General features: G+C 37.8%; 1 protein-coding gene across 4 annotated transcripts in view; it reads left to right on the forward strand.

The window, feature by feature from the left end:
* Positions 1-17876, forward strand: part of Naa25 (N-alpha-acetyltransferase 25, NatB auxiliary subunit) — a 68006-nt gene extending 50130 nt beyond the window's left edge. For 3 of the 4 annotated variants that reach the window (XM_010604487.3, XM_010604488.3, XM_010604489.3), the window contains exons 16-24: positions 1572-1723; positions 2618-2743; positions 4913-5156; positions 5595-5718; positions 6739-6804; positions 8894-8991; positions 9651-9761; positions 12707-12853; positions 16882-17876. In XM_010604487.3, coding sequence (XP_010602789.1) covers positions 1572-1723; positions 2618-2743; positions 4913-5156; positions 5595-5718; positions 6739-6804; positions 8894-8991; positions 9651-9761; positions 12707-12853; positions 16882-17004 — 1191 coding nt within the window. In that variant the 3' untranslated portion in view covers positions 17005-17876. The remainder of the gene's footprint in view (positions 1-1571; positions 1724-2617; positions 2744-4912; positions 5157-5594; positions 5719-6738; positions 6805-8893; positions 8992-9650; positions 9762-12706; positions 12854-16881) is intronic. The other variant, XM_010604490.3, reaches the window with a different exon arrangement.
* The last annotated feature ends 504 nt before the right edge of the window (positions 17877-18380 follow it).

The following is an 18380-nucleotide window of genomic DNA, read 5'->3' on the forward strand; positions in this document are numbered from 1 at the left end:
TGGTTTTTTTTTTTTTTTTTTTTTTTTTTTTTTTTTTTTTTTTTTTTTTTTTTTTTTCCTGGTACCGGGGATTGAACTCAAGTCCTTCTGCTTGCGAGGCAGGCGGTGGAACCACTGAGCTAAATCTCCAGTCCTGGGTTGTTTTCTTTAATCACAGCATGTTTTGGAACTGTAATTTATAAATTTAGAACTATCAGAGTCAAATTTTTTTCCTGATTATTAGACAAATCAAATGTTCCCAACTTTTTGAAGCTTAAGTTACTATTGCAAGGGCTGATAGTAAGTAAACCTTGCTATGTTTTCTAAACCAGGGGGCCCTGGATAGGCATATGTGATTAGTGTTCTGGCCTCTTCTTAATGGGCCATATCACTGTCCTTAATCAAGCTAACAAATACATTCGAGCTTTTTCAGATAGTCCCTCTTTAAACCTGCAGGATCACAAGTAATCTTTTTAATTTTCTTGTGTCCGTCCGTCTTTAATTTCTCCAGATACTGCAGGCAAACAGCTCGCCGAGGTGTCCCATGGGGGTTTAAAAGCTGCATCGAAAGCAGTTGAATTAGCGCCCGTGGCGCAATCCCGCGGCCTGAAATGAACCCTGCGAGGCTGTGTATCAGAGGGTATGTTGTTGACTATTGGCCTATTTTCCTACTGGGCAGATCACTCAAATAATGGAGATGGGGATAGAGCTAATTGAGGCTGTGCAAAAAGACTGGCTTTTCTGGAAAAGATCTTGTGGGGCAAACATCAGCTCTGAGCTAACACTTTCTTGGCCCAAAGGGTTGATCTCCTTTCTTCTGATCCTGATGGCATAGGCCCCCTACCTGTGAAATGCTCTTCTCCAAGATTTTCTTCTATTGTGCCAAGATTTCTGGTTAGAATTCTTTATCTTGCCTCTATTCTGTAATGTTCCATGTGTATATGTGTATTAATCTACAATTAAAACACATGTGTTCTTTCACCAGGACAAGAAACCTGGTCTTGAAGTCTTTCTGTCCTCAGAATGGATTAGTACATGATTTTTTATAGGTCTTTTGTTTGGTGTCTTCTATCCTGATGTAATGCACATATGTATATGTGATACGGTATTTGGAAAGAAAACCAAGAAGCAGTCTGTTTTTGCTGAAGGAGAATGATTTTTACTTTGGGTGTGTGGGGTGGTTATATTATTCATCTTTGGGACCTTTGTATAAAATACAGTTTATCTTGGATGCAGAAAAACATGGAGTAATATCCCTTCCAGGATGGCACTAACCAAATTTTTGTCTGATGTGGCAAAGCAAAATCTCTAGTCCTGTTGTGTTGAAAGATTGGTTGCCTAGAGAAGGTCAATGAGATGGTAGCAGCAGCTGAGTTTTGTAATTAGTAGTACTAGTAAAAAAGACATGTGACTCATGTGCAGGAAGGCAGAAAAGTAACATTTTTATAAGCTGATACTCTATTTGACCAAGACCTTCAAAGGTTGAATTAAAAATTTTAATTTTAGCCCAAGTATTTTGTTTTTGCTGGCAAAGTTTGCTTACAATGCCTAAAATGTAATATTTATACCAAGGTGATATCTTTCCTTCCCAGACCTCAGAATATATTATTCAAGCTTACAAATATGGTGCATTTGAGAAGATCCCAGAGTTTATCGCTTTTAGGAACAGGCTGAATAATTCTCTTCATTTTGCACAAGTTCGTACTGAACGGATGCTGTTAGATCTTCTACTTGAAGCAAATATGTAAGTATTACATGAGAGGTAAAAAGAAATATAGGATTATTTCAGGTGCTGTAGAACCCTTAATGGGCTCATGGGTGTCATTAGCAGGCTTAAGGGAAAAATGGTGGCGAAAGGGAGAAAGGAGGAGGAAACAGGGAAACAGCCTCTAGCCTGTCAAAGAGAATGATAGAGTACTGTTAGCACCATTTTGAGATCCAATTCAGAAGCCATCTTGGCCAGGATCTTCACTCCCTGGGTGAGGGTGGCCTCAAACTCACAGTGATACTCCTGCCTCAGCCTCCTGAGTGTTGGAATTATAGGCACGTGCCACTGCACCCAGCAATCCTGATCCATATTGTGCTTTAAAGTTTTCCTTCCCCTACAAACAAAGGCTTTCAGGAATTAGTGCTGATCTACTTTGCTTTGATTAGGCTTCAAGAAAACTTTCTCTTACTATTGATTGATTGATACCAAGGATCGAACTCAGGACCTTGTGTTAGCAAAGCAGGTGCAGTGCCACTGAGCTAAATCCCTGGCCCATCTCTTGCTGTTTAGTGACCCAGCATGATCTGTACTTGGTTCTGTTTCACCTTTTATTAGCTTTTATTTTATGTACATACCCATGTGTGTGGTATTAGGTGAACACAGAACCTTTGCGCTGAGGTACATCCCTAGCCGTTTAATTTTTTACTTTGAGAAAAGGTCTCATTAAATTGTCAAGTTGCCTAGGTCAGGCTCAAACTCACGGTCCTGCCTGAGCCAGAGTGCTGGAATTACAGGTGCACACCACCATGCCTGCTTTAGTTCTTATTTCTTAACAGTAAATCCTTCCTTCCTCTTTCCTTTCCTTTCCTGGCTAATATATTTTTATGTCTGTTTTGCTTTGAAATAAAACATAATTACTCGATATTACAGATCAACCAGTTTAGCAGAAAGTATAAAGTCAATGAATCTTAGGCCAGAAGAGGATGACATTCCATGGGAAGAATTGAGAGATAACAGAGATTTAAATGTTTTCTTCAGCTGGGATCCAAAAGACCGGTAAGAGATTTAACCTCAAGCAATTTATTTCTAAAAAATTAGGGTGAATCTAAGACTTTAAAAAAAACTTCTTTTTATGCAAATATAAAATAACATTTGTTGATGAGATCAGAAAATATAGGTAAGCCAAAGAACGAAGATATATCTCACTCCTCTGTTGGAACTAATAGTTCTATCTGGCTCTATTTAAAGTTTAGATCTACTTTATAGTATGTATGACAACAAATTCCAGGTAGATTGAAGATTATGTGTTAAAATTCCTTAGAAATTCTAGAGAAAAATGACATACCTTTTAAGTAAGTGGAGAAAGCTCGGGAGTATATCAAATCTGGAAGTTAGACTTGTGAAGTCCTAAAGATTTATGGTAAATTGATAAATTTCTTCTTGGTGGGTTTGTGTTTGAGTAATACAGTGATTGAACCCACGGCTTTGCATATACTTGGCAAGTACTTTTCATTTTGGGTCTCTAATTTCTTCTTATGCATTAATATTCTTCATTTCTACAGAGAACCTTTTTTTGTTCTTTTGTTTTTTTGGTACTGGGGATCAAACTCAGACAGGCACCATGCCACCTAGCTAAATCCCTGGCCCTACAGAGAACTCTTAATAAGCTAACAAAGAAGAAACAGCTTGTTCAAAGGGACTAATAAGAACTTCAAAGAAATGCGTCTTACAGTAATAGACATTTTATTTCAAACAAAATAGATTAAAACTTGTGATCAGCAAGGTTGTATGAAAAAAATGGTTATTGTCATGTGTTCACATAGTGATACAATTTTATATAATTTTCCTATAGAGATTTTAGTGATATGTATCAAAATTTATCCTTTTTTCTTTTGGTATGGGGTTCAAACTCAGGACCTTGCGCTTGCAAGGCAGGTGCCACTGAGCTGAATCTCTGCCCATGATATGTATCAAAATTTAAAATGCTGCCACATACTATTCACTTCAGCATATCTGCTTCTAAGACTTGGAGCCTGGGACGAGGATTTAGCTTAGTGGTACCTATGCCTGACTGGCAAGCAAAGGGTCCTGAGTTCGATCCCCAGTACAAAAAAAGAAGGTGGTGCCTAAGGCAATAAATGCAAAAGAATGCAAGGTAGATATATGAGGTAGTTCTGAAAAATATCATGACATGTAGTTTGGCAAGATCACATTCAGTGAATTTCTAGAATGACTCAGGAGATTCAGCATATAGTTGCTCTTGCAACTAAAGTTTGCTATGGCAAAAAGACACACGACAGGACAACAAAGAAAAGGCACAGACAGAGCCTCGAGATTTCCACTGCTCTGTCCCTCCTGTGAGGAGACACACCAAACATACTCCTGTCCAGCAGGAAATAATGCTGTAACACATGTGCAGTGTTTCTGCCCATGGAAGCTGAATAGAAACTCCACTCCCAGGGTTTTTAGTGGCTCTGTCCAGCATATACCAAAATCCCAGACTTCTAGAAGGAAGGATGTACACCATAAACCATGTGGTTTGAACAATCCCAGCACAATAAGCTGCTCTTGACGTGTGTGTGTGTGTGTGTGTGAGATCAGGGTTCGAACTTGGGACATTGAGCTTGTAAAACAGGCAGCGGAATCACTGAGCTAAATTCCCAGCCCACTCTTGACTCTTAAGAAATGGTTAGAGTACAAGCTTTTAGACATAAGCCAGGGGCTGACCTTGCAAGTAGACTAGACCCTTTAAAGATGATGTCTGCAGACCTAGTGACTTATCTCCCACTTCCCCTGTCCTCCTTTTCCCTGTCTTCCTTCTATGTATTCTACAACTGAGCTACACCTCTAGCCACTTTTATACATCTCTATTGCAAAAATCTGAAAGGATTTATACCAAGCTTGTTACTACTGTAAGTGCTTCGTTATCAGGATACCTTTTCTTTGTAATTTTTGCTTTTCTATCATTTGAATTTTTTGTGTAATCATGTACTTTAATTATCAGTGAAAAAAGTCAAAAGGAAAGCAATCTGAAGGTAGGTTATCATGCCCATTATACTTAGAGTGAGATGAGATTTCAGATAATTTTTGGCCTAACATCATTCATATGGTAAATGGCTGGTCATAGGGTCATTCAAAGGTATTTTGACTGATGACAGCAAATGTTGAAAAATCTGAATAAAAAAGTTGAATAAAGTGGATGGTCTGGTGCTGTTTTTGTTGAAGGGATGTTTCTGAAGAGCATAAGAAACTTTCTTTGGAGGAGGAGACCATGTGGTTAAGAATCCGTTCCTTAACATTGAGGCTGATCAGTGGACTTCCAAGTCTTAACCACCCTGTGGAGCCAAAGAACTCAGAGAAGACTACTGAGAATGGTGTCTCCTCCCGGATTGATACTCTGCGTTTGCTCCTTCAACAGCTAGAGGTGGCTGTAGAAACAGGAAAGCGATTTATTGAGAAGGAAATTCAGGTATCATTAAAAGTATTTGTTGTAAAAAAAATAAAAATTTTGTCATTAGAGCTGCAATTATTTTATTAAGATTTTATTTATTTTTTCTTAAATAGGAGTTCGAGGTTGGTTGAGCAGTAAAGAACCAGTTTTAACATTTGGTCCCAGTTTATGTCATCTGTAGGAAAAGAAATTTTATAGACTCAGAATTGCATAGGCTTTCTTTATATGTAGAAAGTGGAAGAAAAGCAAGAGGTTTTTTGGGTAATAAGTAAATTTTAAATAACCATCAGCAAATTAATACGGTATTGCTATTTATACCATAATGATTTAGTTATTAGTTTGCTGGTTAATGAGTTTTCACTAGGTCACCAAAACAGGTTTTATCCAGTTGTTACAATCCCTTGTTTTCTTATTTTGCATGAATTTAAAGATACCATTTTTCCTCTTTATTTCCAGTATCCTTTCCTTGGTCCTGTACCTACCAGAATGGGTGGATTCTTTAATTCTGGCTGTTCTCAATGCCAGATAAGTTCCTTTTATCTTGTTAATGATATTTATGAGCTGGATACCAATGGTTTAGGTAAGTATATACTTGCATGTATGTTCACTAGATCTTTATCATTGAAAATTTAGTAAATTTAGGGGCTGGGGATTTGGTTCAGTTGTTCTGCCACCTGCCTTGCAAGTGCAAGGTCCCCAGTTCAATCCCTGGTACAAAAAGAAAAGAAAAAGAAAATGTAGTAAATGCAATAAAATCTCTATAGCCTCACATTTAGAAATAATGTAGAATTGAGGAAAACTGGAAACTGCTTGGGAAATGTTTGGTTTAGTATATAAGATTGCAAAGAAATGTTTCAGAAGCATAATTTCTTTCCATATTTAAAGTCAGTTATTAGTGGGGCCTCATGGCGCATGCCTGTAATCCCAGCACCTGGAGGCTGAGGTGGGAGGATTGCTATGAATTCAAGGCCAGCCTGAGCTACATAGTGAATTCAAGTCAGCCTGAACATAATGAGACCTTGTCTCAAAAATAAATAAGTAAAAATAACAATTTTTAAAAGTTCAGTTGTTTGATCTAAAAGCTCATGAAATCCTTGATTTGTTGAAATATTACTAGATTTTATATTGAATTGTTTTAAAATTTTAGCTGTTTTTTTTCTGAGTTCTCAATCCAGTGAGATGAGTTATTCCATTGTCCATGTTTTTTGTTTTCTTTAAAATTACAAGATTTGTAGATCCTATCAGAATATTTGAAATGTATAGACTTGAAATCCTAAAACATTTTAGGTAGTAGGTAATTAATGACTTTTTCTTCTTTTTACATTTTTCCCCCTTTTCTTCATATTTTTCTCTCTCAATATTGGAATTTAGATGCATTTTTTTTTTTTTTTTTTTTTTTTTGGTACTGGGGGTCCAACTCAGGTCCTTGTGCTTGCAAGGCAGGCAGCAGAACCACTGAGCTAAATCCCTGGCCTGAGGTGCCTAGCACCTGGAGAGGGGAAAAAATGATCTTTGCCCATGAGTTACTTGCAAGTATTGATCTTGTTTCTTTATCTTATTAAAAGAAGATAGCTTTTTATGTTTTCTTGTTCAATTTTAGAGGATACAATGGCGATACAGGAGCGAATAGAGAATAGCCTTAAGTCTTCATTAGAACAGTTAAAAGGTAAGTGTTTTTACTGTGGATTCCTGTATTTTATTGTCTGGCACTAGCTCATTTTTTTTCTTTTTTTTTTTTAATGCAAACTTGTGGTAGAATGAAAAAAGAGTGCATATTTGTAGAATTTTTAAAAACTTGGGCTGGGGATTTAGCTCAGTGGTGCCACCACCTACCTCGCAAGCACATGGTTCTAAGTCTAATCTCCTGTACCAAACAAACTTACTTTTTATTATTAAAAATTAAGCTTTGATTACAAAAGTAGTGAATACTTATCTGGTCTCCCCCTTTGCCCATCCTGGCCTGAAGACTATTAACCCTTTGGAGTCAGTATACCCAGATGCCATCCAAACAGTCAGTCATACATGTGTATATGAAAATGCATAGTAGAAATTTTTTTAACACAGAGAAGTGCTTTTCTAATTCTTTTAATCTTTGATATCTTTACATGTCAACTTTATATAAATACATATATTTTCCTTTTTATGGGCACTGTTAGGGATTTGAACATAGGTAGGGCCTTAGGCATGCTGGGCAAGTTCTGTACCACTGAGCTATATCTCCAGGCCCATGTACAGTTCTTTCCCCCTCCCTCCTCTGGTGTGTGTGTACTTGTGTGTGTTTTGTTTGCTTTTTTTGTTTTGTTTTTGAGATAATCTCATTATGTAGTTCAGGATGGCCTTGAACTCACTTTGTAGTCCAGGCTGGCCTCAAACTCATGGCCACCTTCCTGCTTCAGCATTTCTGAGTGCTGGGATTACAGGTGTGTGCCGCAATACCTGGTTTGTTTGTGTGTTTTGAGACAGGGATTCACCCTGTAATCCAGGCTAATCTTGAAAATGCTGTGTAACTCCGGCTATCCTTAAATTTGATCTTTCTGTCTCAGCTTCCTGAGCTGGGATTACAGGCATGAACCACCATTCTTGTCTTTATTGCATTCATTCTTAAGCATGTATACAATTCTGTGGTATTGTATCAGTGTACCAAATTTAATTATGTACTCCTCTGTTGTTTATATAGTACATCATTTATTTATTTCTTACAACAATGCTGAAATTTATTGTGGGACACGTTTGGATACTTATTTGATTATTTCCTTGGGATTGAATTTCTAGGAATGGTGTTGATTGGTAAAAGGAGATATATAACTTTTCAAGGACCTAAAGGGTCTTTATTGCTCAAATGAGAAATCCCTGAAAATTAAATTGTGTGAATAAAATGTGGTATCTATTATGAAGATGACTTTCTACAGTATACCTTTCTGATCTTTATAATGGTACAAGTTCTCCTCATTCACTCACTTAAGGTCTTTTTTTTTTTTGGTATCAGGGATCAAACTTGGGACCTCGCCCTTGCAAGGCAAGCAGTGGAACTACTGAGCTAAATCCCTGGCCCTCCAAATTCTTAATTTTATTGTGTCTATGACCTTTGAAATATTTTAGCTCATATATCTACCCTACTATGAAAAAAAAAAGTGTGTGTGTGTACATGCACATGTGTGTGTGTCCCTGGGAATTATGCCCAGGGACTTTCCCATGCTAGACAAGTGCTGTATTACTTGGCCATCTCCTCTACTCCTTTTAAATTGAGACACAATCTCACTAAATTGGCTAGGCTGGTTTAGAACTCACAATTCTCCTCCGTTAGCCTCCTGAGTAACTGAGATTACAGGCACACGCCCACTACGTGTGACCAGAATACATAATTTTTAAAGCCACTTTCTATATTTTAAAGACTACTGAGCTGGGTGTGGTGGCGCATACCTGTAATCCTAACACTGTGGAGGCTGAAGCAGAAGGAATGCCAAGAGTTCAAGGTCGTCTTGGGCTACATGGGGAGTTCAATGCCAACTGGAACTAGTATTGAGACCGTCTCAAAACACAAACAAACAAAAGACTACTGAGCAGTGGTCAACATGGATTTTTAAGGAGCTTAAATACCCTCTAATCTTTCGTTCATTATGGAAAGTGAAAAATGAAAAGCTCTCCAAATTAAGCTTTTATATTTGTTTATTCTCTACTAGATTAGATACTGTGTTCTTAAAAAATGATATTGAAAAAAAGGTGAATAAAAGTATAAAATATTTTTCTGTCTTCAGATGTCTTCAGTAAATGTACAGGAGACCTCTTAGAAGTAAAAGGTGGTAATTTGAAAACACACCCTATTCTTTTAGAAAATCTAGTCTTCTTTGTTGAGGTATGTTTTTGTTCTCTTCTTGAAAAATGTGATTTTCCTAAATGGTATTCAGGATTCAATTTCCAACTATGAATAGGCATGTTATACCTGCAGTTTAACCTCTAACACTACTCTATTCATAATCCATTATCTTTCCTTTTATTTCTGTCATGTCTGTTTACTTTTATCTCCTCACTTCAGTAATTTACTGAAGGCAGTGTACTCTGTTCTGATAACGAATGTTAAAATTTCTTAAGATATACTTAGTAATAACAACACGTATGTACATGCTCACACTGCAGACTGGGAAAAAATGCATAAAGAGCTACTTTAATACAGGCAGGCTATGTGCTGATCACCTGGGGAGATCCTTCCACAGGTCGGTGAGTCTGTCTCACCTGGCTAGTGAGGTATATGATAGGAACCTTTGGATTCCTGCCTACTAGGGACTGTCCTAGGAGTTATCATTAAGCAAAAAGAATGTAGGCTATTGCAGTAGTCTAAGCAGATGGTGAAGGCCTGGGTCAGTGTGTTGATTGTAGAAACCAGAGAGTGAAAATTCAGGAAAGAAATTGAAGGAATGTGTGTAGAAACTGCCAGTTAGAATTTTTTGTTTAATCCGTAGCTTTAACTTTCTGATGATATCTTTATTGATGGCGTGGCTGTTGTTTCTCTTTCAGACCATTTCCATTATCCTTTGGGTATCTAGTTATTGTGAGAGTGTCCTGCGACCATTCAAATTAAATTTACAGAAAAAGAAAAAGAAGAAAAAAGAAACCAGCATCATCATGGTAATAACAGTAACAACAAAAACAAGTAACACTCTGACTGCAAAGCTGCTGCTCATTTTTCTTTCTCCTTCCTTCTTCCTCTCTCGTCCTCTTCTCTCTCTCTCCTTCCCTTCCCCTCTCCCTCTCTCCTCCCTCCTTTCCCCCCCCCCCCCCCCGCCAACTTGGGGTTGAACCTAGGACTTCTGATGAGCTACCGCCCCAGGTCTATTAATTTGTTTATGTATGTATTTATTTAGAGACATGATCTTGTTAAAATTGCCTAGGCTAGACTCAAACTTGAAATCCTTCTGCTTCACCCTCCCACAATTCTGGGATTATAGGTATACACCACCGCATCTGGTTGTGGGCTGCTTTTTTTTTTTTTTCTCTTCTTTCTTGCATGTTGTAAGAGTTTTCATGATCCTATATGTATTCTTGTTTGCCTCCAACATTTTTAAAAAAGGTTTTATAATATATTGCCCAGGTTGGTGTCAGACTGCTGGGTTTAAGAGGTCCTCCTGCCTCAGCCTCCCAAATATTTGGGACTACCGGAGCCATGCACTATGCTTACATTTGTTCATTCATTCACTTAGTTATGAGACATGGTCTTGCTGTGTAGTCCAGGCTGGCCTTGAATTTACTATGTAGCCCAGGCTGGCCTCAAATTTGCAGTGATCCTCCTGCCTCAGCCTCCTGAGTGCTGGGATTACAGGCATATTCCTCCACACCTGGCACCATGCATACATTTTTTAAAAAATTACAGAAAAGTTGAAAGATTAATATAATGATATGTGCAAAGAATCCTAACCTAGGTTACCACTTGTTCATACTTTGCCACTTTTGCTGTTTGTCTTATTTGTTGAGCCATTTAAAAGAAAAGGATAGATTTGTGATCTAGTAACACATCAGAAAATAGCAATCTCTTACAAAACTACAGTGCTCAAGGAGATCACAGTCAAGTTGAATATTGATACAATGATATTGTCCAGTAAAGTCTGTATTCACTTTTCTGCAGTCATCGAATTATGTCCTTTGTTGCCTTTTCCAAAATACTAGAATCTTTTTTTTAATTTTCCTGGTTTAATAAGGACTTGCTTATTTTGAGAAAAAATATCCCAAACATCAGGCTGTTCACAAAAATAACCCACAGTGTCAACTTTAGAAAACAAAGACTATAGCCGGGAGTGGTGGCGCACCCACCACCTAGCACTGTGGGAGGCTGAGACAGAAGGATCACTGTGACCAGCCTGGGCTATATAATGAATCCAAGGCCAGCTTTAACTACACACTGAGGCCCTGTTTTTAAAAAACAAAAAACAGAGCTGGGTGTGGTGGTGCACATTGGTTATCTCAGCCCTTGGGAGGCTGAGGCAGGAAGATCGCTGTGTGTTCCAGACCAGCCTGGGCTACATAGTGAGTTCCAGGTCAGTCTCAACTACATAGTGAGACCCTGTCTCAAAAAAACCAAACAAAACAAAGACGATTACATTAATTTTTCTAGAGGATGCATTTGACATGCCAACTCTCATTCACAAAAATACATTGTTAAATTTGTGTTCAACAGCCCCACAAAGTACTTGATATGGGGAAACACAAATTTCTAACTCAAAGCTGCTCTCAGATGCTACAACTAAATGAGATTTCCTTTGCAATTAGGGAAGCAACTACTGAAACCATGTATGAATGGAAATAACTGTACTCCCTGCATAACGAGAGATTATTGTGGAGACAGCTGATAGAAACCTTACAACCTTTTTATTGTTAAGTCAAAGAGGTATCAAAATTAAAAAGCAAAATTGCAGGGTAAGACTTAACAAAACTACTAGGAGCATCAAAGGAAGTGAAAATGGGACTAGGCGCAGGGCAATTATGAACATAGGAAGGACCAAGAACAGTGAGCTTGTGCTGAAGATACTAGGGGAAAGGATCTGGTGAAATTTTGATTTTAGACAAGCGCCTAGGTAAAGAAATAATGGGACAAGACTTCTAAACCCCACTATATGCTTAAGAGTCATCCTCGCCATTGGCGCTGTCTCCAAAATACTAGAATCTTTTTAATCATAATGTATTTTTAACCTCCTTTTTTTGTTTTGTTTTGTTTTTAGTACCGGGTATTGAACTTGGGTCCTTGCTCTTACAAGGCTGCTTGCGGTACCACTGACCTAGATCCCTGGCCCTACCCTCCTTTAATCTAGAACACTTCTTTATCCCTTTGCTTACTTTCTTAGTAAGGATCTAGTTTTTGGTAGGATGATCCAGCATCTGCTTTGGCTAATGGTTTCCTAAGATGTAGGTTAAACAAGGACCATGTTGGGGGCCAGGGATTTTTTTTTTTAAATAGCATGGGAAGACCCAGGGCTTTGTGAATCCTAATAGGAAACTCCACCAATGAGCTAACCTCCGGCATTCCTTCAGTATATGTATGAAACAGTTACTTACACAAACAATTTACTTATAGAACCACCTGGTTTAATGTAAATTTTAATGTGTGTAGTGCCCTAATGCCTGTTAAAGCAAGTTGTCCTTTCACTTGTTTCTCTGAATTTTATTGACTGTTCTAACCCATTTTTAAAAATAGAACTTAAAATATTCTGTTTCTCTTTTCCATTAACATTAAACAAAACCTTGAAGATATAGAGAAGAAAATAAAGTTTTGGCTCCTCTCATCTCCTGTTGTTCCAGGAGAGTCCCAGCTCTGAGTTGAGTAATAACCAACTAACATATTTTCTATTAGTTTCTCTTCTTCAGTTCCCCAGAGTGAAATAAAATTTCACTTTAAAAAATAATGCCCATCATCATTGATTTTGCATTTGGTAGTTTGAGACTGTTCTTAATAGACAAAACTGTGACCATCCCTGTTGTTAAAAGCTTTAAGTAATGTAGCATGAAATTAGAATACTTTATGTGACATAAGCACAGGAGATATGTTTGATGATCTTTCAACTCTTTTTAAATCTCATTCCCAGCCACCTGTCTTCACCAGTTTCCAAGACTATGTCTCTGGACTTCAGACTTTAATTTCCAACGTTGTGGATCATATTAAAGGGCTTGAAACACACCTAATTGCACTTAAGCTTGAAGAACTTATTTTAGAAGACACTTCTTTCTCTCCGGTAAGAGATTATAGGCAATTCATTAAACACACACACACACACACACACACACACACACACACACACACTCTCAGATTTTTTTTTTAAATCATAAGCACAAACGTTCAATTAATCATTCTTTCCCTGTAGTCCTGACCACAGTGGTGCATGTCTGTAATCCCAGTAATCCTCTAGGAAGCTGAGGCAGGAGGGTCTCAAGTTCAGGCCCAGCCTGGGGAATTTACTGATTTAGTGAGACTCTCAAAATAAAAAATGAAAAAAAAGGGCTAGGGTTCAATCCTCCAGTATCATGGGGGTAAAAAGACTTGTGAGTAGAGGGTAGTTTGGCAGGTTTTTTTGTTTTAAGTTTCTTTTCTTTTTTTTTATAGTATGTGTTTACAATATAGCTTTTGTTTTTTTTGTTTTTTTTTTTTGGTACTGGGGATTGAACTTGTGCTTATGAGGCAGGTGGCAGCACCAATGAGCTAAATCCCTGGTCCTAGTATAGCTTTTTATTGTGTTGATGGTGGGTTTCATTCTCTTTATTTCTTTCCCATCCTTCTGTATATTTTTGAGATTGTTCTTTTATTATGAAAACTTATGTCAGCGTGATGAATTGGTTCCTGTCCTGAGTACCAGAGAGAGTTGGCTTTACTGTTGAGATCTAAGGACCATTCCCTTGAATAAGAATTTACCTGCTGCAGAACTGGTTGGTTTACTTGCCACCCCAGTCATTATCACTTGAAAAAATAGGTGTTGAATATTGGAAATAATTATGTCAGTCATAATTAGGCTAGAACAAACAGGCCACTAAGGAAATAGAACCAAGTATGAATCAAAAGTAGCAACCACTAGGTGTATCCTGATATTTTAAGCGCCTTTATTAAAATTCTTGTGGTTAGCAAAATCCCTGTGAAATCTTTGTCTTTAAAATATGAATTCTTTCTGGGTGTGGTGGAACATGCCTATAATCCTAGCACTTGGGAAGCTGAGGCAGGAGGATCACCTTAATTTCAAGGCCTGGGCTACTTAGAGAGTTCAAGGCCAGTTTGACTATGTAGTAAGACCCTATCTAAAAAACAAACAAACAAACAAAAACAGAATTCTTCCTGGTGAGTGTTGTTTCACTTGCCTAGATTAGGTTTAGAAGTTTGGTAGTTGCCGTAAGAGCAGTGGTAGAACAATGTGTTTCTATCCAGCTGCTCCAGAAAGGAAATTTAGTTTGCTGATGAGGGAACTCATGCAATATTCTGAAGGCTGAAGGCAGCCAGAGCCCTGGCCTCAGACCTGCACCCAGACCCTTCTAGGGCAAGGAATGAGTGGAATCTTACTGGCACACCAGCATTAAAAAGATTGTAAGCAAGCCGTGCTTTTGTAAAATTGAAACAGATTAGAACTCTGAAAAAACTGCTTGCTTCCTATGGGAAGTGGCTCAGATCATTTGACATTACCAGACTAATAAAGCAGACATGTTCACATTGAAATGAGTGAGTCAGAAAGTCTCATCGGGGCAGGGACATTTGAGGATTTATAGAGGTTTTGCTAGGCAGAGAGAAATGGAGGAAAGGAATCCCAGCCTGGTCAGACACATCAGACAGTAAGGCAGTCTTCCAGAGCATGTAAGTCAGCCAGGCAAGAGCATGAGGTGCTTGGGAAGCACTGTGAAGAGACTGTGCTTATTGATGTTTTTGTTAAGAGATCATGCTGAAATGAGCAAGACATTATTCTTAGTTTTATAATACTCTCTAGATTTTTCTAGCTCTGGTTCTCTCCTCGTCTTTTTTTTCCTGTCCTTGTCTTTTGACCTTGGAAAAGTTATTTACCTTTTCTGAACCTCAGTTTCTTTATTTGTAAATGGAGACACTGATAATTACTTCATGGGATTATAGTAAGGATTTAACAAGCAGTAATTGGTTTATATTGCCTGCTTTTGTAAAACTCATGATGGATATAGTACACTGAGTAGTACCAGCTACCCAGGAGTGTCCATAGAGTGCTAAGTACTTTGGGGTTTTATAGGGCTTGCCCCCTTTTTGTTTTTTTCCTTTTTTTCTAAACTTGAGAGAGCCTATGAATAAGACCTCTTGATTATGGTCTCTAGTCCTAATCACTTTTTCTATTCCCATGGGAAGATCCTTTGTCTGGACCCCATGTGTCAAGACCCTTTTTATATATTTGTACTCATGGAAAAAATTTATTGTATATTTGTACTTAAGACATTGTATTCTACTTGGTTTGTTGTTTGTTTTTGACACAGGGTCTTGCTATGTAGTTCAGGCTGGCCTTGAATTTACTATGTAGTCCAAATTGGCCTTGAATTTGTGGCGATCCTTTTGACTCAGCCTCCTGAGTGCTAGGATCAGGTGTATGCCATCTTGCCTGGCTATTAGGCCCCCCCCTTTTATTTTTTCAACCTTATATTCAAGAAACCTTGAGGCTGTCTTATGTGGATCAATCTCACTCATTAAATGGCTGAATAGTGTGCAAAATATGTGTACCTTGGACATCTTAGGTGGCTCTTTCTTTCCCTTCCCCTCCCCTTCTTGTCTTTTCTCTCTTTAGTTTGTGGTTTTGGAGATCGAACCCAGGCCCTTCACACTGAGCTAGTTCTCCAGCCCTTTTTATTTTTTTGAGACAGAGTCTTGCTAAGTTGTCTAGATTGAGCTTTCAAAATTGCAGTCCTTTTGCCTCAGCCTTCCAGGGTGCAGGAATTACAAATGTGTGTCACCATGCCTGGTTTCTGTTGTCTATTTATACAGTCACCCCTCAGTATCCATGCACAACTGGTTATTGTGCAAAAGACACATGCACTGTGCATACCAGCAATCCACAGAGGCTCAGGTCTCTTTAAAAAAAAAAAGGCATAATATTTGCATAGGTCATGCCCACATCCTCTGCTATACTTTACATAATCTCTACATTAGTGACATAGTTAATACAATGTAAATGTTAAATATTTGTTACAGTTTTGATCTTGATGACAGATCTTAATGTGTTTAGTACAGACTCATTTTCCCTCCAATAATTTCAATACATCATTGGTTGGATCTGGATTCAGAACATGTGAATTTGGAAGGCTGAATGTAGTTGCTTTTACATCTGGTAGTGAATAAAATATGTTTTGTTTTGTTTTGTTTTTGTACCAGGGATCAAACTCAGGACCTTGTGCTTGCCAGGCAGGCGTGGTGCCACTGAGCTACATCCTTGGCCCAAATGAAATGTTTTTACAAACCTTCCCATACATACGTGTATTTCTAAGGTAGACTGGATCTTACAGAGTACTGTTGTACCTGGTTTCTCTTGTATTTCTGGATTTTGCAACACTGCCAGCTTTATGTAAATCTGACCAATCCTCATTTATCTTTCTCTTTTACACTACATCCCATTTATTTTTCATGGTTCCTACTATAGCAAACATGTGGCAGCAAATGCTGTACAGTATTTATTAAGGAGGGTTAAGAAACTTTGATTTTTTTATTGTTTGGTCTCTTGAATTTATCACAAAAGATAGTACTGGGCATGGTGGTGCGTCATTGTAATCCCAGCACTCAGGAGGTTGAGGTGGGAGGATTGCCGTGAGTTCAGGGCTGGCCTAGGCTATATGGTAAGTTCAAAGCCAGCCTGAACTACATAATGAGACCATCTCAAACAAAACAAACAAAAAAAGATGGAGTTAATAAGTGATACCTTTAGAATGGCTGTGATTATCTCCAAATGAGTAACAAATATCTTTTATATTTTTCATGTAAACAAAAAATCAGAAATTATAATTTTTGCACTTTTTGTAGTTTATAACAAAGTAATGATTTTATGTTCAAACTACTTAGAAGTAATTTACCATTTTTCTTGATTAAAAGCTAACAGAAATCCCATTTTTTCTACTTTATGTAACTTAACAGCAAAATGTATTTGACAGAATAATGATGCTGAACCAAGAGGGTCTTGTTGAAAAATTACATGGAGGGCCGGAGTAGTTTGAAATTTTATCTGAGGAGCTGTAATGTAGGATGATGAATTTTGAGCAAAACCTCTTATTTTTGTCTCTGCAGGAAGATAAAAAATTTTCAAAGACTGTGCAAGAGAAGGTGCAGAGCAGTTATCTGCACTCACTTCTAGAAATGGGGGAGCTGCTGAAAAAAAGGCTTGAGACCACGAAGAAACTAAAAATTTAAGGACATATAAACCATAGGCACTGATGACTCTTACAGCAGAAAATGACAGTACCATCTTCCCAGACAAAAGCAACATCTCGTTGACCATCATTTTAATCCAGAACTTCCTCATAAAATGCATGAAGGACTTTGATTGTGAATTAATTTTTTAGGTATTAAATATATACAACTGATTAAATTATTGTATATAAACCAGAAGCAGGACCCTCATCTGGGTTTGACCACTTTTTATACATGTTCATATACATATGGCAGCAACAAGAGTACCCTCCCCTTCCCTCCCCTTACCAGAAACATCTGGCGGGGGTGGGGGGAGGGTAAAAGCAGCAATAGAAATTAAGTGTAAAGCATCAACCTCAGAGCAGCTGAATAGCCCTACCATTAGAGCAAAGAGAGTTTTAGTCTGGTCATGAGCCATAGGAAGCAAAAGGCATAGGTAGAGGGGGGAATGTGATTAGGAGCAGGCCCTTGTCTACATTAGGCTTTCTCAGCTATGTCACTCTCACAGAACTCCAGGCAAGTCCTCCTCTGATGAGATTGGGCATAAGTACTAGCTCTGAAGGGCACTACGCAGATGACCACAGGTGCTCACTTTTGACTTACAGTCTTGATAGCCAATATGTCCCCATCCCAGCTCCTGTGAGAGTGAAGTCTCAAATAGAAGGCAAAGCTCTCTGAATTTACTGCTGTTTAGAGGGGAAAGCAGTGCAGACCACTTAATAAACCTGCTGAGGACTAGTTTGCTGTCGTTTATCCAATTGGGAATCACTGTTTTAGAGAGAGGTGTACATAATTTATACAGGTAAATCTGATAGTTCTTTCATTGGTTTTGTGAGTTATTCTGCAATTGGTTTGAGTCATTTATATATATATATATTTTTTCACATATATATGTGATTCACATATATATGTGTATATATTCACATATATATGTATATATATTCACATATATATGTATATGCTTGAAAATTAAGATTTACTATTTTAGTCTTTAATTTTAATTGGGTTTGGGATGAATCAGTTTAACCTAGGTTTTAAGTTTTAGGCTTGCAAAAGAAATGTTACCCAATGGATTTGATGCTCGGTCTGATTTCTTGAAACTTGAGAATATACCAAGATGGTATTTACTTTGTTCACCTGGAGGTCTGGTCCCCAAGACTGTGTAGCTTCAGAGGTTGATCTGATAGAAAAGATAAAAATTGCTCTTGAAAATGTTATGCAATTTTTATAATTTTTTTGATAAGTTTTTTTGATGTTGGAATCCTTGCTTCTGTTTTTGGTCTTTGTTACAGTTAAAGTTAATGATTCTGTAAGAGCAAAGAGATGAATTTGATGAGGAAATTCAAGCACCTGACAGAGGATTGGTCTTAAAGACC

Source organism: Fukomys damarensis, unplaced genomic scaffold (assembly GCF_012274545.1).
Source record: "Fukomys damarensis isolate Sample0158 unplaced genomic scaffold, DMR_v1.0_HiC HiC_scaffold_12, whole genome shotgun sequence".
NCBI classification, from domain to species: Eukaryota; Metazoa; Chordata; class Mammalia; order Rodentia; family Bathyergidae; genus Fukomys; species Fukomys damarensis.